The following is a 22324-nucleotide window of genomic DNA, read 5'->3' on the forward strand; positions in this document are numbered from 1 at the left end:
CCGAGGGACAGTGACTAGACTTAGTTGTGGTTCAGGCCATTCCCTTTTCCTGTCATGGGGGAGAGGACTGGGGAAAAAATGACAGCTCTGACATGATACCTCTTAAAGGGAACGTTAAAAGTGTTCTTGTTTTTAAAATTTTTTTAAATGGAGGTACTGGGGATTGAACCCAGGACTTTGTGCTTGCTAAGCACTCTACCGCTGAGCTATACCCAGCCACTGAAGGGGTTTTGTTTTGTTTTTAGTGGATTTACTTTTTTCTCTTTGTTTTCTTTACATTTAATTCTTTTTGTAGTTTTGAATAAATCTTAGAACATTCAATTTCTGCTTCTGGATAATTAATTATTAACTTCTGAGATAAGTTTGGTGGCCTTAGGTAGTCTCTTCATGTAATTCTTTTCTAAATGATATATCTTCCATTTTAAAAACTTTATAACACCAGAATTTTTAGGTTAAAAATAATTCACAAATGCTTTCTCTTTATTGATTCATATTTATTGTCGCCTTAGTGATTCTCCCCTCTTTATATATTGGAAAAGTTCTTTGGTAACTGGTAAATAATTTTAGGCTATTTTGATGAGTACTTGGTAAAGATGTCGATAATCTTTTATGTTAACAGTCAAAGCCTAGTTTAACCAGGTGGTGTAATCAGTTTTTTCCCCTCTTGTTTGTTGTGTGAAAATAGTGAACTGTGAGGTGACATGAAGATGTTCCCTCAGGTCCCTCTTGACAGTCTTTGCAAATGGTGGACGATGGGCTGGATGGACTTGGAACCTTCTTCCAACAGAGCCCATCTGTTCACCATGAAGAACTTTGCTCAGAGCTCATTTCTGAGTTGACCCCAACGATATTTTCTTTACCCATGGCTATATTTTTGCAATTCTTTTTAATTTTTAAAATTTTACTGTGATCTTCTGGAAAAGAAGAATTAAATGCTTGGTACCAGTGTGAGTAGACCTTGAAAGAGACATTTCCTTTGCTCAGGCTCATGAAAGATGGTCCTGGTGTTTTAATTTGGAAGGATGAGAAGGACAGACTCTGCCCACTGGCCCTTCAGGATCCCATTTCAGAATTCAGTTACACTGGGTTCTGTTCACTCCACCCAGCATTTCCTCAGACAGAGCTCCCCTCTGGGCCTCAGGGAGCCCACTTGTAATACAGAGATGGGAGTCTAGACCAGAAAGTCTCCGTCTGAGCAACCCTGACCCCTGAAATGATTGGCCAAATTGTGTGTGTGTGTGTATGTGTGTGTGTGGCAGTTCTTCTTGGAGAGTGTCCAGTTATGTTTAGAATTTTAAATGGATCCCATTCCCCCTAGAATGAAAAAAGAAAACTAGACATTCTGGAATGGAGACAAGAAGATAGGCTCAGAGTAAAGGCGACCGTAGTCAGATGTATTCCTCTGCATTAAGTCTAATTTGAGGAGAGTTTTTATAGTCAGTTCTGACATTCAGACCTACGCTGGCTCTTACTTGTCCTCAGGACCAGATCCTGACTCCTTACTGGCTCCACAGCCCTGTGTCGTCCTCCCAGCCCTGCCAGTGTCTCCACCTCATCCTGGGAGCTCACCCTGTTCTCAAGGTTCACTCTGCCTCCGTCACATTCAGCTTTTCTCTTTTTCCAGACACCAGCAACTTTTCTGTGTCAGATCAGAGTCCCTGTTCTTTTCTTTTCCCTTTAAATCTCCATGGCTCAGGCCCTTTGTCCTCCATCAGGTCTAGGCTCAGGGTTGTGTCCCCAGCCCCTCCTGACAACCTCTGTCACATTCACCAGGTCCTATTACCTCTGTGTCAATCACCTTCATCAGAAGAGCCCTTCTCCATGGATTATTTGGAGCCTTTTCCATTCTCCCCGCATTGAAGGGCTGACAGTGTTCCTCTTCCTCCCAGGATGGCCGCAGCACCTCACTCTGGGGAGGTGATTAGATGCTGGGACTCTGGGTTGGGCTGAATAATCCTCAAGGGAGACCAGGGGAACAGGGTAGATGATGCAGATGGTGCCATATTTGTTCTGGACGTTTCAACCCTAGTTGATCCTTACCCTGTGTGCTACGTAATTACTCAAAAGAAGACTCAAAAGATGTAGGGTGTCCCAAAAATCCCAGCAGAACTGGTGTCCTCATGCAGTGTCCTGAGGTGTCCCCATGTTTACTGTGCTGTGTCACTGCTGTGCTGTAGCCCCCAGGTGTTCCAGGCTGTGCGCATCCAGGGACCCGTTGCCACCTTGACGGAAGCTTTGCCTTCCAGCAGTGCATCCGCTCAGAGTCGGGGATAGTGATCTCACTGTGCTGAGGGTGGGCAGACGTCCGGAGCCTAAGGCGGCATGAAGGAGGCCCCCCCCAAAAAAGCTAAGATATCCTCTACAAAGTGCCTTTGTAACTGGACTCCATCACTTGCCCAGTTGCTGCTAAGTTTTCCCAGCAGGGCCGACTTCCTGACCATCATACTGAATGCCCACTGTCCTTTGGGTGGCAGCTTGTGTGTGTTCCTGTCATGATGCCTTTGCTGAGAGGTCCTTTCCCTTTTGCCCTGTTTCCCGCACGTGCGTGGAGGAGAGGCGGAGAAATGGGGAAAGTGGAGGGGAGCCTGTGGGGTCTGCAGGAGGGACCTGGCAGCCGGTGTGGGCGGCAGGCTGAGCCCCGTGAGCGGTGTGTGCGCCTGTCCCTTGTGGGCTCCAGGGGCGTGTGGGACTGTGGGCACAGGATGTCTCAGTTCAGGCTGGAGCCCCTGGAATGGGGTTCGTGGGCACTTGTGGGGTTCACTGCAAGGGTCGAGGTGCCGTGGTGTCTTGGCTCAGGTTCCCTGGGACACAGCTGCTGAGACCGAGGGTTACATGCCTTGGCTTAATTGGGTATTTTTCATGGTCGTACCTGAGGAGGACGGAAGGCAGTGGGTTTAGGCAGAGAGAAACATTTTGCTCCAGTGTTAGAAGTGTGGCTGGAGCTGAAACCACAGGGAGCTCTGGGTGCAGGGGATGGACCTAAAACTTCCCCCATTCCTAGGGGCTGGAATCTGGGCTGAGGGGGAAGGGGCTCTGCTCTGCATGGGCATTGACTGAGGCCTGGTCTAGGACTGGAAGGCTAGTGGGGTCCAGCTGAGGTGCCCACTGCTGCAGTGTAGGGGAGGGGCTCACCAGGAGTAGAACTAGATCTGAAGAAAGCATGGAGAAACTCCCTTGTTGGTCTATGTGTGGAGTTTCCTGTCCCGAGCCCCTCCTGTGACAGTGGGCAGCAGAGGATTGTCTGTTCCACGTGCTGAGGTCTCCCCTGTGTGTGTGGTTGTGGCACAGGGAGGGCTGTGCTGATTCTCAGCATTGAATACCATGTTTTCAACCTTCAAGACTGACTTCTGAAGACTCACGTTGCTTGAGGAACAAGCTCCAAAAAGAAGGAAAAGGAAAGAAAAGGAGTCAGGAATGGCTGTTTCTCAGGTAAAGTCATAATCTCACTGGATTCTCAGCCTGTCCTTCCTGAAATGCCCTTCTTTGGACTTGAGAATCTTGTCTGACTCTGAAGTATCCAGCCTGACACCTGTGCATTCACGCTTACCTGGGGCCTTCGCTCAGAGTCTGTGAATTAATATCCGACTTCCCTGAGGCTCCCTGGGCGGCGTCCTGGGCAGGCTTCACCCCTGTGGATTGGAGACGCGGAGTCAGTGCTGTGGAGCAGCAGGGAGGGTTTAGGGGTCTATCTGGGTGCACTGTCTGCACCCTGTAAACGAAGAAGAAGAAGATGCAGTTGGAAGTCAGGTATTAATGTGCACAATACCTGGTAAAATCTAGAAAAAAGACCAATGAAGAGAAGTTTGTTCTGACTTTTTCTAAGAGAACTGAAGCTAAATGAGTGAGTTACTGACTTTAAATCTTAATGATTGGGAAGGGAGTGCAAAGTTCAGAAACAGACATCAGCGATAGAAGGGGTTTTATTCCATCATTGAATTTAAACTATGAAATCAGCCTAATTCCCTAACAGTTGGATAAAAATCACTTTCATTAGTTACGTTTCCGTGATGCTGTCTTTTCATTCTGTGGGTTGTATCCTTTGACAGAGGTTTTAGCTTTGGTGCAGGTGATGTTCAAGCTCCATCCTTCTGCTGGTAGACACCCAGTGTCTCAGCACCCTTTGTTACTGAGCCTGTCCTTTGCCCTTTGTGTCCTCTTGGCTCCCTTGCCTCTGCATTTTTCATGTATTCACAGGATGATTTCCTATGTTCTCTTCTGCCCCACTGATCTGGGTGTCTGGGTTTTTTCTAGTAGTATGTCTTGAAATCTAAAAATGCTGGCCTCCATCTTCTTTTTCAAGAGTTATTTTGGCTATTTGTGGTCCCTTGAGATTCCCTGTGAATTTTGGCATGATTTTTTTGTCTCACTGCAAAAATTGCATATGAAATTTTGATAAGAATTGCTTTGAATATACAGAACACTTTGGGTAGTTTGGTCATTTTTAGAATAGTAAGTCTTCCAAAGCATTAGTTCAGAGTATCTTTTTATTTGTATATCTTTGTGTTTCTTTTAGGCATGTTTAATAATTTTCAGTGTACACTTTTAAAATTTTTTTACTTTTTTTTTTTTAACTGGCAGTTTCTTTCTATTTAATTATGTATGTATGTATGTATGTGTTTGTTTTTTGGGGGGGTGGTAATTAGGCTTATTTATTCATTTATTTTAACGGAGGTACTGGGGATTGAACCCAGGACCTCGTGCATGCTAAGCACACGCTCTACGACTCAGCTATACCTTCCCCCTGTCCTTGGCTCTTCCTTTCCTAAGTATTCTATCCCTTTTGGTGCTGTACTATATAGGATCTTTTCCTATTTTCTTTTGACATTGTTCAGTGTGTATAGATATGCAACTGGTTTTTGCCTAATGATTTTTTTATGCTGCAACTTTTCTAAAGTTTTTTTCTTTAAAGTATTAGTTTTCTCAGGGAATCATTTTGCTTTGTACATATAAAACCCTGTCTCCTACAAAAAAGAGAATTTTGCTTTTTCAATTTGGGTAATTTTCTTTTTTTTGTCTAGTGTCTCTGGGACTTTCAGTACTCCCTTGAACAGTAGTGTAGAGTGTGCACCTTTCCCTTTTTTTATTGTAAACATTTAGCAATGTAGACTTCTTTCTTAGTACAATGTTGACTGCATCTCATACATTTTGATACGTTGTTTTTTTAGAGGGGGAGGGGGGAAAGTAATTAGGTTTGTTTGTTTGTTTGTTTGTTTGTTTATTCTTAAAGGAGGTACATGGGATTGAACCCAGGACCTTGTGCACGGTAAGCAGGCACTCTACCACTGAGCTATATACGCACCCCCATGATATGTTGTGTTTTTATTTTCATTCATACATTTTTACAGTTTCCTGGTAGTTTCTTGTTTGAGCTTCTTTAAGAATGAACTGTGTGATTTCCAAGTTTTGGAGATTTTCCTGTTTTCCCTCTGCTTTTTCCTGCTGGTTTCATTTCATTGTAGTTGGAGAAGATACTTTTTACGATCTGAGTCTCTTAATATTTATTCCGGTTTGTTTTGTGGCCTACGATGTGGTCTGTCATGGGGAATGTTTCACGTTTGCTTGAGAAACACGTGTTTTCTGCTGTTGGGTGGAGTGTTCTGTATATATATGTGTTAGGTGCAGGTGTCCTGTGGTGGTGTACAAGTTGTCTGTTTCCTTATTAACCTTTTTATTTATTTTCGTGTGTAGGTAAAATTAGGGAATTGGACTCTCGTTAATATTGTGTTGCTGTCTATTTCTCTTTTTGTTTCTGTCAACGTTTGCTTCATTTTGGAGGGAGCTCTAATGTTAGATGTATACGTACTTATAACTGTTGTATCTTCTTGGTGATTTGAATCTTTTATCAAAATATAATGGTTTTTGTCCCTTGTGTAAGTTTTTGCTTTATTTTGTCTGATATAATATAGTTATCCTGATTCTGTTGAAGATGGACTATCTTTTCCATCCTTTTACTTTTCTCCTTTCCATCTCCTTAGATTTGTGAACGTTGAGAGTTCCAACCCTCTGACTCGCTCTCTCTGTGTCTCTCGCCCTCTGTGTCTCCTCCTGCTACTTCCTCTCGTGCTCCCTGATCAGGCACCCTGTATGGTGGTGAAAGGCAGGGGCCCTGGCCAGCCCCCTTCCCTCCACTGTAATTTCAGAGGGCATGGGTTGAGTGTTTCCTTCTGATCATGACTTTGGTGATATGTTGTTGCTTAATGACAATATATTTTTTTCCACATTTTTTTGTCCTGATTTTCAATTTTCCAAGTAGTTGTTAACTTTACTACTGAGATAATTTTTTTCTTAATCTGTTAAATTAATGTATAAGAGTAATAACTTTTCTAATTTGAATCACTGTTTTATGAGTGGAATACAGAAACTGTTTTAATTTGTTAAAACCTATCTATGTAAATTTTAGTGGGTAAGATTGTATTTATATTTTTGACTATAGGGATACTCTAGAGATTGGAGTTAAAAGAATCCTGTGTTTTTCACATTAGTACCATTTAGTACAGTTGATATTTTTCCATTGTCCTAATAATGCTGAAATTTATGCAAATAAAAACGATGGAAAAATTTGTCCAAAAATATGTCCTAAGAGAACCCCTCTCATTTCAGTTAACTGTGTGTTTACATGTGTGTCCATTAGTTCATGGATGTGCAAGTCTGTGGTTTTGATAACAGACATCATAAATTCACAACTATGTATTTTATCATATTGCAATAGATATTATATCTTCAGTATATTCTTGCCCTTGAATTTTTTCTCCATTATCCTGTTAATGGTTTAAATAGTAGTAAGGTTACTAACATTTTATGTGAATGTGTGTGTGTGCCCAGGTCTGTAGTGAACTTTTATCTCCTTACATGTTGTTCACCTTAAACTTCTTCCAGGTTTTCTCAGGGAACCCTCTGTCCATGTACTTTTAATACTCTTTCTATTACTTAACTTCTTGCTTCTTTATCTTCAACTAAAGAGCTGAACCACCTTAGTTCATGTGCTTACTGTATCATTTCGTAGTTTGATCTGAGTTGAGTTTCTGAGAATGTCTCTGACACTTTTCTGTGAGATGGGAACAGATCTCCCTCCAATGAGCTACAATGTTGATAACAAGTTCTTGCTTATGAAGCATTTACAGTGGTGCTTAATATTTAAGAAGAATTCTGAGGGAGGGTATAACTCAGTGGTAGAGCATGTGCTTAGCATGCATGAGGTCCTTGTTCAATTCCCAGTACCTCCATTAAATTAAATAAATCAACCTAATTACCTCCCCCCCATAAAATTTAAAAATGAATACATAAAAATAAATAAATTAAAAAAAAGAATTCAAACACCTTTAGTCACTGTTGTTGTTATCATGATCATAATTTAAGATTTTGACTTTTCTCTAAAGCCAGTGTAGACTTTGTCATCTCTGAAGGCAGCATTCATACTATGGTTCATCTTGATACTGAATATCACTCTGTGTGTAAAACGTGATGTGTAACACTTCTGCATAGACAGCACATTGTTCAACTTTATTTATGTACATTTCATGTATTGTGCACAGAAATGAAAAATCCACATTGATTGGAGGATATCATAATCTTATGAAAAGGTGTAAGAAATTATAGACCCTTAATTTGCTCCAAATACCTTTCCACGGATCTGTCAGAGCACTTACCTCAGCTGATTTGATCCTTACCCTCCTCTCCTCTTCTCACTTTGTGTGAACATAAGAGCTCTTCTCATGGCCTTTTGGTGAAATGTGGTTTCATTTCAGGGACAGTTGACCTTCGAGGATGTGGCCATAGAGTTCTCCCAGGAGGAGTGGGAGTGCCTGGTCCCTGCCCAGAGGGCCTTGTACAGGGACGTGATGTTGGAGACCTACAGGAACCTGATCTTTGTGGGTGAGGATCACTTCCCCACAGAAGCTGGGAGCTATCCTTGGGTGTTTCGCATTTTCCCTAGTGTGCCTCCTGGGAGCCCCTGTTTAGCTTGACTGATCTGCGATCCCTGGTGACTCAGATGTGAAGCTTCCTGATGCAGCATCAGGTGTTTAAATGTACCTTTTCCTCAGAATCTGCCCACTTAGAACAGCCCCATCAGGGCTTGTTCTGAAGCTTCTGTGTTTATAAAGCTCAGTGGCAGACTTTTTATTGTACCCACTTCCCTATTTTCTACCCATGTGCTTTTTTTTTTAATTGAAATAGTCAGTTACAATGTGTCAATCTCAGGTGTACAGCACGATGTCCCAGTCATGCATATATATACATATATTTATTTTCATATTCTCTTTCATTAAAGGTTATTACAAGATACTGAATATAGTTCCCTGTGCTATACTGAAGAAATTTGTTTTTTTTAATCTATTTTTAGTAGTGGTTAACATTTGCAAATCTCAAACTCCTGAATTTATCCCTTTCCACCCCGTTTTCCTGTTAACCATAAGATTGTTTACTATATCTGCAAGTCTGTTTCTTTTGTAGATGAGTTCATTAGTGTCCTCTTTCTACATGTGCTCTTGATTTGGAAGTTCTAGGAAGGGAGCTGTATTTCTGCATATCATACTGTCACTGTATATTAAGAAAGAGGCAAACAGCAAATGAATTTTTGAAATGTTTTTCTAGATCCATGGGTAATGTCCTCAATCCTCCGAACAAAGAACTAGGATTCTGGAAATGTCACAGTAAATCAGGTTTCTTTTTCTTATGTGGAGGAATTTCTGTTTCGCATCTGAATATTTTATCCACTTCTTAGCAAATGAAAGAGCCCTGGGCTGTGGAGAGCGACATGAGAGAGTTTGGGGATGTACCTCGATGTGAGCACAGGTCGGATCTCAGGAGGGCTGAGGGAACGCCTCGGCATTAGTAGTGTTTGGGAGACTGTCCCCTCGTCGGAGAGTTGTGGGGTTACAGAAATGTATTTGTTACTCTGACCTCCGAGAGGAAGTTTTTCTTCTCCGTAACTTGTCACTCTGTCTTTTAACTTGTAAAATGTGATCTTTCCCCCTCCGTGGGTGCTGCAGCTCCTCCAGAGACAAAGGCAGTCGTTACCATGATCTGCCCTCTGCCGTCTGGCTCCTGTGAGTTCGCTGTTACTTGACTTTGAGGGCTGGTTTGTCAGGCTCCCTTGTCCCTCAGTCTCTCCTTCAGGGCGTGATTCCGTTGGATGCTCAGTTCTCAGTCCATGTACATCAGAGCTGATGCCACCTGACTCCAGTTTTTGGGCCTTTCCCAGTTCCATCCTCATTTGCTGTGTTTAGAAGACCTAATGAAAAGATGGGAAAACACTGGCTGCTCTTTGATTCCATCTGGTACCTTACAACCTGCCTGGAGCTGTCTCAGGCCAAGTCCCCTCGGACATTCTACTCCCTGCTTTTGCCACGCATTTCAGGGATGTGCGGGACAGCCAGGCGGACTGGATCTTCAGTAATTGTTGTGTAGGAAAACTTTGGGGACAGTGGACACAGATCCTCTTTTTCATGCCCAGTCCCTCGTGGGCTGAATACGTGCCTCTTTCAGGCTTTTAGTTTGGCATCTGTGGGTGGAGTGCGTGGTTCCCTCTGAAGGTCCTGCAGTATCTGACCCACGTGTGTTGTGTTGTTTTCACTCAGGTGCTGCTCTACCTAGTCTGGGAATGTACGCTCTTCTTACTTTCATATTCTCCTCAGTTTGCATGATTTTCCTTCTGAAACTTGCTTTTGACATACACCGTCCTAGGGCTGCAGTCTTTTCCAGTTTCCTTGCTGTGATAATCCACCCATATTTAATGGACAACTTCTGGTGGACTTTCTGTGGAGTAGGGTTACTGGGTAACAGAAAAGTGTTGATGGAGAGTACTTTCCCTCATATTTTTCTGGCACGTACAAAACCACCACTTGAAGCTACTTAGAGTAGTTGGCATGTTCTTAAGATACGAGATAGAAAGGATCTCGAGAGCCTGGCTGATGTGTTTCAGTTGTTTTTTGTCTTTTCCTTTAGGAATGTCACAGATGCATGTCTCAAGGGCACTGTGACAGTATTTTCCCATACAGAGCTGCCCCTCCCCTTTCAGCCTCAGTAAACGGTGTAGGAATTTCTCCTCTGGTTAACTCGTTCACATCGTGGTATTTGTGTTACACATATACATATACATTGTTGCTGTTGAGTAAACTTGTTGATGCCATGTTTTCGGTCACTGTGTGTGCCGTTGTTCATTCTGCCTAATTTCAGAGCATCTTAGTGAGAGAGCTTATGAAATGGAGTGGTACCTTCAATGATGAACCATTATTTGTCCCCCGTTGAGGAGTCCTGACCCCCTTGTGGAACATCATTTGACCATAGATGCAGGAGTTTTATTTCCGACCTCTCTGCTCTGTTCCACTGGTCTCTCTGTCTCTCTTCATGCCAGTACCACACTACTTGGAGTAGTTTACCTTTGGAATAATTTTGAAATAATTGTGAAACCTCCAACGTTATCATTTTCTTTTTAAAATTTATTTTCATTATCATGTTTGCTATTGAGGTTATTTTGAGATTGCATATGATTGAATCTGAGGATGGATTTTTCTATTCAGGAAATGCTGTTGGGTATGGTGAGAAAGAATATGAAAACGAAGATATGTATGTTCCTATATGACTGAAGCATTGTGCAGACCCCAGACCTTGCCACAACATTGTAAACTGACTATGCTTCAATAAAAATACGTTTAAAAAAAGAAAGAAAGAAATGCTATTGGGATTTTCCTAGGGATTGTGTTGCATCTGTTGATGGCTTTGGGTAGTACTGACATTCTGACAGCATTGACTTCCAACCCCATGAGCTTGGGACATCCTTGCATTCATTTGTGTTTTTTCTAATGTTTTTCAGCTTGTTTTTAGTTTATAGTGTACAAAACGTTCCTGTCTTGTGTAAGGTTATGACAAGTATTTTTTTTATGGTGTTGTAAATGGAATTGTTTTCTGAATTTTCTTCTTGATCTTCCTCCATATATAGAAACACAATTGATTTTTGCCTGTCAATTTTATATTGTGTGATTTTTCTGAGTTTATTATTTTTAGCAGGTTTTTGGAGAATCTTCAGAGTTTTCTACATGTTAGACCATGTTATTTGTCAACAGTTTGGACATAGAATTGTGTTTGTATTTTCTAATTTTTTTGATAATTTTACTTTTTCTGCTTAGATATCTTTTCTCTTTCTGCCTGTGTGTTCTTGCTGGGACTTCTAGTAATATATTTATTTTTAATATTTTTATTAATATATTTTTATTAATAAATAAGAGTGAGAGCAGGTATTTTTGTCTTATTCTTGATCTTAGAGGAAAAGCTTTAAATTATTCATTGTTGAGTGTGATTTAGCCATTTGCTGTTAATAAACGTCTAACGTTGAGGTATTTTTTATTTGTTCCTAGTTTTTTTGAGTCTTTTTATCACGGAAGGCTGTTGACATTTGTCAACTGCTTTTTCTATATGAATTAAGATGTTAATTTTTTTTTTTTCATTCTGTTAACGTGCTGTATTACATTGAAAGATTTTCATATGTTGAACCATCCTTATATTTCAAAAATATATCCCCGTTTGTCATGGTATAGAATCCTTTTAATGTGCTGTTGATTCCATTTTACTATAATTTTGTTGGTGATTTTTGCATCATTAGTCATTAGAGATTTTAGTTTCTGGTTTCTTGTAGTGTCTTTGTCTGGCTTTGGTATTAGAGTAATTCTGACCAGAGAGAGGGAGTTTGGAACTGTTCCCTTTTTTTTTTTCAATTTTTGCAGAAAGAATTTAAGGAAGGTTACTGCTCTTAATTGTTCTTAAATGTTGGGTAGAATTCTGCAATGAAGCTATCTGGCCTTTTTTTCAGTGCTTTTTGATTAGTAATTCAGCCTCTTCACAATTTATAGGTTTGTTTATATTTTTAACTTTATCATGATTCTGCCTTGGTAGGTTGTGTTTCTTTTAAGATTTTATCCATTTCTTCCAGGTTTTCCAGTATTTAGGCATAGAATTGTGCTAGTATTTTCTTCTAATTGTTTTTCTTGAAATCTGTTGTAATATCCCCTTTTATTTCTGATTTTAGTAATTTGAGTCTTCTTTCTTTTTCAGCTAGTCATGTAGACAGGGTGTATCAAAGAACCAACTTGTAGTTTTGTGATTTTCTGTAGGTTTTATTCTGAATTTCATTTACCTCTTATCTTTTTTTCCTACCTTTTGATAACTTAGGCTTATGTTGTTCTTGTAAGATCTTTTTCTTTTGTTTGTTTTTTGCTTTTGAAATTTTTTAATACACATGATAGACCAGGACTGCTTTCGTGTATTTGTTTTCTCTGTCCCTACTTTTTTGATATTTAATTAACATATCACATGTTGTGACTTTAAAGGGTACAGTGTGACAGTTTGGTATACATTTATATTGTAAAATGATTTTCTCAATAGGTTTTTTAATACATTCTTCCATTCATTTAATTACAGTATTTTTTGTGTGGTGAGAATGTTTAAGGTCTTCTGTCTTATCAAATTTCAGTTATATACAACAGTATTGATAAGTATAATCAGTATACTGCACATTTGATTTCTAGAACATTTTCCACTTACATATTAAAATTTTCCTCTTTTGACTAATATCTTCCCATTCTACCAGCCCCCAACATCTACTCTGTTTTTATTAGTTTGGCTGTTTTTTATTTTTTTCTTTAAATAATGTGCTTCCCACATAAATGAGATCATTAAGTATGAGTCTTTCTCTCTGACTTAATTTACTGAGTAAACATTTTCACTGTTTAGCCATGTTGATACAGATAGCTGAATTACCTCCTTTTTCATGACAAAATAATATACATTATGTATATCTATCAGATTTTTTTGTACATTTATCCTTTGGACACTTAGTTTTTATCATGCTTTGGCTATTTTAAATACTGCTGTAATGAATGTGGGAGTGCACATGTCTTTTAATGGCAGTGATTTCATATAGAAAATGCACATTATATATTTTTTTTAGTTTCTCTTATTGAAGTATAGTTGGTTTGCAATGTTGTGTTAGTTTCAGGTGCAAAGCAAAGTGACTCAGCTACACATATATATGTATATATGTGTTTTTTTCAGGTTCCTTTCCATTATAAGTTATTGTAAGATACTGAATATAGTTCCCTGTGCTATGCAGTAGGTCCTTGTTGTTTATCAGTTTTTTATACTAGCCTGTATCTATTAATTCCAAATTCCTAATTGTCCCCCTCTTCCTCATTATATGATTTTTAAAAAAAGATGTTTTGAGGGACCTTATACTGTTTTCCTTAGTGACTACACCAATTTACATTCCCCAAAACAGGTGCTAGATTTCTGTTTCTTCCCCATTTTCAACAACATTTGTCCTCTCTGGTCTTTTTGATGACAGTTATTCTCACAGGCACGGGGTAACATCTCACTGTGGTTCTGATTTGCGTTTCCTCCTGAGGGCATCTCTGCGAAATTGGGAGGCTTCCCCTCAGTTCAGTCTCAGTGCATTTAAGAGGGAGCCAGGTAGCCAGAGGCAGCAAGTTGTCCTGAACTTTCCTGCATTGTTTGGTTTAGTGTTTTCAGAAGCTTTTTTGTTTATTTATTGTTGTTATTTGTTTGTTTGTTTTCTTAATGGAGGTACTGGGGATTGAACCCAGGACCTCCTGCATGCTAAGCATGTGCCCTACCACTGAGTTATACTCACACCTCCTCACCCCCTGCCCCCACCATTCATTGTTTTTAGTTGGGTTCCTCGTGGTTTATGAGTGTCTGTGGTTTACTGTTCTGCCATCCTGCTCACATCACTCTGTATGATTTTGTTTTTCCTTGTAGATTTGTGTCAGCAAATGTTACGATATGGTTTTTAGTAGAGAGGCCAGCTAAAGAAATCCTGTCAGTTTAATAACAAGGAATGTTAACCATAAACATTTTATATATCAGTCAACACATTTCTTTTTTTTAACTGTGTTATGTAATTAATATTTTAATTAGTAACATTTTTTCCATTCACATTTTTTTTTCTTTTAATGGAGGTCTTGGGAATTAAACCCGGGACCTTGGGCTTGCTAAGCACATGCTCTACCACTAAGCTATACCCCCAAACCCCTGGTTCACATTTTTAACTAATGTAATCACAACTTTAAAAGGCTCAGACTTTGGCAAAAACTTCCTGCCAGCCTCGATTCCCCATAAAACTCTGGTCACCCAGCCAGGATCTTCATTCTGAAATCGTGGTCTCCCTGCTTTCCAGTACTGTTGATACCATAGCTGTGATCTGTGTGTGTGTGTAAATGCATCCATCTCCTTTTGATGACCTTTTTCTGGTTTCTCCTTCTGGTTTGTGCTAAGATGATTATTTCACAGTTTCTGGGAATGTTATATATGTGTTCATTGAACATATGTATAGAAATGGAACTTTTGGCATATTTAGTTGGACACATTACATATCAAATAGTGTAACAAATATAAAGCTACTGTCTCTCTACAACATTTGAATCTTTTTCATTTCTCTCGCATACCCATAATATAATTCTCATAGTTAAAAAAGGGCCAGTATCATGCTACTTGCTAAACCAGTTCTTCTTTTCTCTCAAGGTCAGTACGTTAGGTGCAGGTGTTACAGGCACACAGATGCGCAGTCCCAGGCTGTGCTCCCATGTGTACATGTGCCCCGTGCTCCACTCGGACCCTCTCTTCGTCCTGACCTTTCCTCACACAGCACCTGGATGTGGTTGGAAACACTATTAGTTGTTAGCACATGTGAGTTGTTCTCTTGAACTTCCCAGTTTCCACAGCCTTCCTTCACCTATCCCTCCACCTTTCACATGACTCACACTATAAAATGACCCGTATTCATCTATTGAGCACCTTTCTCAGGACACGACCCAAATCATTATGTGTAGCCACGATGACTCAGAGACCATTTTCAGGACGGACGGCTGAATAACTGTATTATGCTCAAGTTCTTGCATCTCCCTTGAAGGTTTCTTCCTAAACTCCTGATGTTTGTTGTCATACTATGTAATCTATACTGCTTGGGTGGACGGTCATGCTTCAGAGTATGTTTTCTCCATCTGCTGGTCCAGGGTCCCATCTTGGTTCAGTCACTAATTTCTGTGTCCATTGGGGTTTTGTACGTAAACCTGTGAGTCTGCTTCCCTTACTTGAAAAATTGTGATAATTTTCCTAATGCCTTTAAAAAAAGTTAGTACTGTTAGATGGCTTGGAACAGTGCATTTTTGGGGGCAAAGGTATAGCTCAGTGGTAGAGTGCATGCCTGCCATGCCTGAGGTGCTGGGTTTAATCCCCAGTACCTCCATTTAAAAAAAAGAATATCTTAATTACCTCAACCCCAAAAAAGATGGAAAAAAAAAAAGGTTGGTGCATTTTTATAGTAGAGTCAAAAGTTACTGCTGTGTTAAAAGATATATTAATATTCTATCATGTTTATTATGACATCCCTTTGTTTGCATTATAACTTGAATGCTTTGCTATTGCAATTTGATCTCAACAACATTGTTTCTGACTGTATTAATAAATTTACAGATTGCTCACTCTTTTTTACATACATTTTGGAGCCAATGAACTGGATATTTCAGGGCACTGCATAGGTAGGGAATTACTCTACTTATTTGCTGTTATCATAACTGCAGAATATTTTATTTATTAATATTTGATTTGACTTGCAGATGATGGTTTTTCAGAATGTTATAGACTTCTTCATGGACATTGTTTTATAGGAAGTATTTAGAAAAATATTTTAGGTTTTAAAAGATTGTTTTGTCAGATTCATAATTTTCTCTATGCTTTATTTGTTTCCCAGTTCTAAAATGCTACTCATTCAGATTATTCATGAGATATGCTAGTTTTGGATTATTTACTATTACAATATATTGCCTGTTCTTTAGCATTTATTCATAATAAGTATACAAAATATAAATAGTATAATAATCTTCATCAGTTATGAGCCAGCAGTATGTCTACACTGGTATGTGCTTGGGGTTATGATGGAAAAATACACTTTGAGAGCTAATGGAAATTTGTTTGAGTGTTTTTGTCATAGGTTATTTGAAGCTAGGGTGCCCTGAAATTATTAGAATTTCCTCTGATCACTTTCTTTAGTAAAGATTCTTACTCCTTTTCTGTTCCTAAAATTTTTATAACGGTAGGTAGTTCCGTCACTCTGTTTGGTATAAATACTGGTTTTAGTGCACTGTCGTGTATTTAACATGAAACACTTTGTTATGAATTGTAATGTCTAGGATACTTACGGTTCTTTATATCTTGTAGATATCTCTCATATACATCTGATCAAGAAATTACAGCTAAAATCAAACTCCAATAGAGGAGAACTGTTCCAAACAGTGTTGTTGGGAAGACATCAAAGGATTGAAATGAGACATTTTTACCTCAGGGTCATCCAGGAAAATATACCTGACTTTGAGTCACAGCAGAGAGATGAGTTAAGAAATGACAAAGGAATGCCTGTAACCCGTAATGAAAGTCTCACTGATGAGAGACACCAGCCTGGTACAAGTGTTGCAGGAATCGAGCCTCTTGAAAATACGCTTGTGTTAAGCTTTTGGGATGAACTGCGTATTTTTAATGGTGAGGAGAACATCGATGAATTTGTTCAAGCTGACCAGAGAATCAGTAGTAGTGTCTTCTTTTTACCACTTGAAGAAATTTGTCCTAGTGTCCAGACCATTATTTCTAACACCTATGGGAGTGGTTTAATGCATCCTTTGATACTGACACAAGGCCCGAGGGCCCACAGGGAAAGACCTTACCTGTCTGACGAGCGCGGCCAAACCTTTCAATGTAGTTCAAAACTTCGTAGACATCCATTAATCCATCCAGGAGAGAAATTATGTATGTGTGATATATGTGGGAAGGTCTTTAGTCAGAATTCAAAACTTGTAAGACATCAGAGAATTCATACTGGAGAGAAACCTTACAAATGCAATGAATGTGGCAAGGTCTTTAATCAGAAAGCAACCCTTGTAGGTCATCAGAGCGTTCATACTGGAGAGAAGCCTTACAAATGTATTGAGTGTGGCAAGGATTTTAGTCATAAAGGAAACCTTGCAAGTCATCAGAGACTTCATACTGGAGAGAAACCATACAAATGTAATGAGTGTGGCAAGGTCTTTAGTCATAAAGGAAACCTGGCAAGTCATCAGAAAATTCACAGTGGAGAGAGACCTTACAAATGTAATGAGTGTGGCAAGGTCTTTACTCATAAAACAACCCTGGCAAGTCATTGGAGAGTTCATACTGGAGAGAAACCTTACCAATGTAGTGAGTGTGGGAAGGTATTTAGTCATAAAGGAAACCTGGCAAGTCATGAGAGAATTCATACAGGAGAGAGACCTTACAAATGTAATGAATGTGGCAAAACCTTTCATCAGGCCTCACATCTCACAAAACATCAACCGATCCATACAAGAACAAAAGTGTATAAGTGCGATGTATGTGGGAAAGTATTCCTTCGAGGTTCAAACTTTGCAGTTCATCAGAGAATTCATCCTGGAGAGAGACCTTAACGACTTGATTGCCACGCCACCCAAACCTGGGTGGCCATTGTCTTCAGAGGCTCCCCATCCACACTGGGCGATCAAGGTGTTAAAAATGTATCTTCTGTGACCTAGGCTTTTATGAGAACTCAACCCCCTCTCAACCTCAGGTAATCCATACAGGAGAGAAGTTACATATATGATATATGTGACAATGTCTTTGCTAGAAATTTGGTCTCTGCAATTCATCAGAGAATTCATACTGGAGAGAAATCTTTCATCACAGCTCAAACCTCAGGAATCTTTAGAGGAGAGAAATTACATAAATGTGATTTATGTGGCAAAGTCTGTAGTTGAAATGCATACCTTGCAATTCAATCAGAGAATTCATACTAGAGAAAAATCTTACAAATGTATTGAGGGTGGCAGGACCTTTAGTCAAAAAGCAACCCTTGCAAGTCATCAGAATTCATAGTGAGGAGAAGCCTTTCAAAAAGGAAAGAGTATTGAAAAGCATTTACTCAGATCTCAACCCTCACTACACATCAGGGAATAGATACAAAAAAGAAGCCATATTAATGTTGTGATACACCTGGGAAGGTCTTCATCCAAAATTCACTGTTTAAATTCCTGGGAGATTTCTCATGGGGAGAAACCGTGCTATTATGAGCGAGGCAAACTGTTACTTAACACCAGGTAATCCAAACTGGTCATAGAAATGTATGTCTCAGTGTCTTCCGTCAAAGTTCATATCTCAGGGTCCACAAACAACATTACAAATCAACTATGCTTCAATTAAAAAAAAAAGATCCACCAAAGAATTCATAGCAGAGGGAAAACTTATCAAATATAATGGGTGGGGCAAATCTTTCACTGTACTTTGAAGCCTCACCTGTCATCAGGTAATCCGTATTGCTGAGTGACTTTTAAGCAAGGGATTTAGCAAGAGTCCACATCTTTGGCTTCATTGGGAAGGTACCACTGTAGAGAAATGTGATAAATGTACGTAGTATGACCAGGCCTTTAGACAAGGAATTCATTCACCAAAGCATTCATTCTGGAGATTCCCTCACAGAGGCCGTGAATGGGAAAAGCCGTCACATGGGGCTCACTTCTCGCCAGTCATCGCTTAGTGCATGCTGGACAGAACATGGCACGTGGGCTGAATACGGCGATGTTCCACATTGCTGCTTACTGGTCACTGGATCCTGGGGTATTTGTCTTGGAGAGAAACCATAGAAATGCAGTGTGTGGCAAAGGTTTTACCCAGAGATCACAGGATGGGAACATACGCAGTGGTAACTTCCCCAGTGCAGTGAGAATAGCAAAACCTGTCCTTGAGTTTAAGTTTTAAGCAACAGCAGAGAGTCCATTGAAGAGAAACTATAAAAATGCATGACTAGAGGCTTTGTTCTGGCCTCACAATACACTAGATGCCTCAATATACACGTTTGAGAGAAACCACACAAAGCCCTATGTGTGCTAAGGCTGGTGTCTGAAGATCAAGGCTCTGAAACGAGGATTTATTTTGTGGAGTAACGTTTCAGGGGCAGTGAGTGTTGTAAAAATTTCCATCCAGTAGCCACATGTTTAGTGTCAATGAGAGAATTCATACAGGTCAGAAACTATAGGAATATATGGAACATGGAAACAAATTGACAGCGCATCCTCAGGGTTCACTGGGGAGAGTCCTTACAAGTGTAATGAGTTAGGTAAGTTTTTTGAGCAGTTCTTACAATAGACTACGTACCAGAGGATCCATACTAGGAAGACATAAGCCTTTGGTTTTGCAGGATTAATCTGAGATATACTGCAGAATCATTGCACGTCACAACATGTTCAAACTGATGACATGGTGTGTATATGGCAATTGTTTGACTTTTCTTGAAAAGGCTACAGTACTATTAATGCTTTTCACCCTGAAGTTTGAGGTCGGTTGATCTTCAGTACAGGCCTTTCATCATGATCCCAGGGAAGGACTTGGTAAGATGAGGGGGGCCAACTTCATTAGGTGTGGTTCACTCGCATCCATGTTCCCTATAAAAATAAGGACTCTATGAATTATCCAGTTCAGTAGTGTGTGAATTAGCAACTGGGAGGGGCAAGGAAGCTGTAAAACTGAAATGACTCATCATACCTATTATGTACAGTTTGCTTGTCTGTAGGTGGATCACAGTGGGTTATAGGACAGGATGCTCTATCAGCTTACTGTGATCGGAGCAGCAAGGACATTAAATGACTGGTCTTTTCCTTGGAGGAAAGTGATAGGTTCCTCGGGACTGAATATGTGGTAGGAATAGTGCACTGGAAAAGTTGGTCACTTTCTGCATTGCATGGGAGAGGAGGTTGTAGATATCTGTATTTAATGAAAAATTAGTCTTATTCTTGGAAATTGAGGGGAGAGCAGTTACCATGAGAGGAAAACGTAGTGAAAAGTACCAGAATTGTGTGTTTATCTGTAGGATTCGCATTTAACTGCTGCCATGACATTTTGCTACGGTTTCATTCCGAATGTATCTTAAGTCTCTTGTTTTAATTAATAAAATTGAATTATTTTTCATAACGATGGATGAATTATGTACTTCCACCAACACAGTTTTATTCTGTCTGGGTCCTTTATAACGGAAGTTAACAGTGCACTTTTAGGCTCTCAGGATTGAAATAATCTGTAACTATTTCTTTCCATGATGGAATCAGAAACCATACAATTTGGAGATTAAATACTCATAATCTGTCCTTGAGTTTTTATCTCCAACTCCGGAATATTTATGTGGCTTTAATGAAAGTACCATAGAAGTGCATTTCAGACTCTGTCTTCTGTCAAAGTACACCCCCCACAAACAAACAAACAAAAACCCCAAGCCCAAAAAACTAGTAAATTTAAAGATCTGATTGGCTTTCTTGAATCATGGAAGGGGCTGAATCGGGCTGTATCCACTAAATAAAGAGGTGTTCAAAGGAGCTGTACAACATAAAATGCTTTTATAGGTAGAAACTAGGCAGGATAAGAAAGTTAATACCAAAAGAAAAAAATTCTTTTTGGCAAGGTTACCTTTTGCTGAGGGCCAGAGGGCATAGGTCTTGTCCAGTCCATGACCTCTGTAGTGTTGTTCAGGGAGTTCCAGAGTGATTGCTTTAAGGTCACATTCCTGGGAGGGGTGTGACTGCAATTAAGTCTTGATTTGCTGTCCTGGGGGCAAACAACTCTGCCCTGGGACTTTTCTTTTTTAAGTGCTCCTTAAAACCTGCTCCCCATTCATGAATATGCAATACAGGAATGTAGTTCTTCATTTTCTTAATTGTGCCAAAAGAATACCTATGGTATGCACCTGGATTTACCTGATGGGAAAATCAGACTGTGGGACCTTCCTGAGTCCAAAATCCCCTCTGTGTCCCATTTCTTGTGTGTAGAAAGAAGGCTTTGGTCTTCTAGGCCTCTCCTGAGTTCCAAAGAGCAGGCTCAATAGTTAAGGATCAGAAGAATAGAGTCAAAGGACTCCTAGGCCCTCCTGAAGGGATATAGGTAACAATCTGAAGCATATCTTTGAGTTGTTCTGCAGAAACTTAGGACCCTTTCACCAAGTGAGGATGGGGGTGTTGACTGAAAAAAAAAAACAAGTAGAACTGACAGCTGTGAGTTCTGTTTCATCTGGGGCATACTGAGGACTACACCCGGGAGACAGCCTCCTAGATAGCTCTGAGGAACTGCTGGGAAGAGGTGGGGAGAGAGGTCAGTCTACGTATGGTTTTGGTGAAGGGGCATACGTACAATGAAGCACATGTTTTGGCAGAAGGTTGCTGCTGTTGACTAGAAAGTTTCTAGTAGTCACAAGGAGCAGATGTCTCCATTAGTGATTTTAGATCTTTTCTAGATATGAGAAGATACAAGACATTGGATTCATAAAATCTTACCAACATGGCTAGTTAGAAATATTGTATAATAACAGAGTAACATACCTAACAAAGTTCTCTGAGTTTATCCAAGTCACTGCGTCTTTTTAAAAATGTGGTATATTTTCTTATATTCACATGTATGCTACACTAGGAAATTGTGCTTTAACTGGAAAATATTTTAAATGTGCTAATTTCCTTATGTAAATGTTGTCATGTTTCCATGGATTCCCACATCTCTATGGATGAAATGTTTCACATGTGATGTGATAAAATATACTTCATAGTAAACGTTAGCTGACAGTTATTGTCATAAAAATACTGAAGGTTGAAATGAAGTTATTGTGTATTTGATAATCTATTGTCACATTCTTTAGGGTCCATATTAAAGAGATTATACCTCCCTGCTAAATGCCCTTAGAAATATTGCAACTTAATTATTCTTGAGATAGAAATAAATCCCAAGTATCTTCTGAAGACTATGTATTTTACAGGCTCTGTTATTTATACTTGACAGAACGTTCAGAATTGAAAAACAAAAAGCTAAAATATATTACAATTTGAAAATTAAGTGAAACTTTCTAATTACCCTCATAACAAACATCATCAACTTGAAATTACATTGTGTTTAGTTATTATATAATTCTGTGTAATTTCATAAACAAGTTTCTGTGAAAGATATTTAAAAGTAATTCTAACAAGTGTGAGAGCAAGCATTTTAAAGAATAATGGAGATAAAATTTTTGTTTTTTGCTTTCTGAGTTATCTATATGAGATAATGGATGCTGACTAAGTTATTACAGTAATTATGTCAACGTATGTTTAAGTCAGAACATTATGCTGTACACCTTCAACTCACACTGATGTATGCCAAATACATCTCTAAAACTGGGTGGGGTATTGTGGTTTTAAAAGGCAAATAAAACACTTCGGCAAAGAGAAAGTACAACGCAATTTATGACAGTTAAAAATATGCATTT

General features: G+C 39.4%; 1 protein-coding gene across 2 annotated transcripts in view; it reads left to right on the forward strand.

The window, feature by feature from the left end:
- Window positions 1-22324, forward strand: part of LOC105091270 (gastrula zinc finger protein XlCGF8.2DB) — a 58396-nt gene that overhangs the window by 1595 nt on the left and 34477 nt on the right. The window contains exons 2-3 of one of the 2 annotated variants that reach the window (XM_064489812.1): window positions 3340-3429; window positions 7746-7872. In XM_064489812.1, the coding sequence (XP_064345882.1) occupies window positions 3415-3429; window positions 7746-7872 (142 nt within the window). In that variant the 5' untranslated portion in view covers window positions 3340-3414. Of the gene's footprint in view, window positions 1-3339; window positions 3430-7745; window positions 7873-16227; window positions 21790-22324 lie in introns of those variants that run through there. The other variant, XM_064489811.1, reaches the window with a different exon arrangement.

The sequence above is a fragment of the Camelus dromedarius genome, chromosome 9, assembly GCF_036321535.1.
Source record: "Camelus dromedarius isolate mCamDro1 chromosome 9, mCamDro1.pat, whole genome shotgun sequence".
Classification (NCBI taxonomy): domain Eukaryota; kingdom Metazoa; phylum Chordata; class Mammalia; order Artiodactyla; family Camelidae; genus Camelus; species Camelus dromedarius.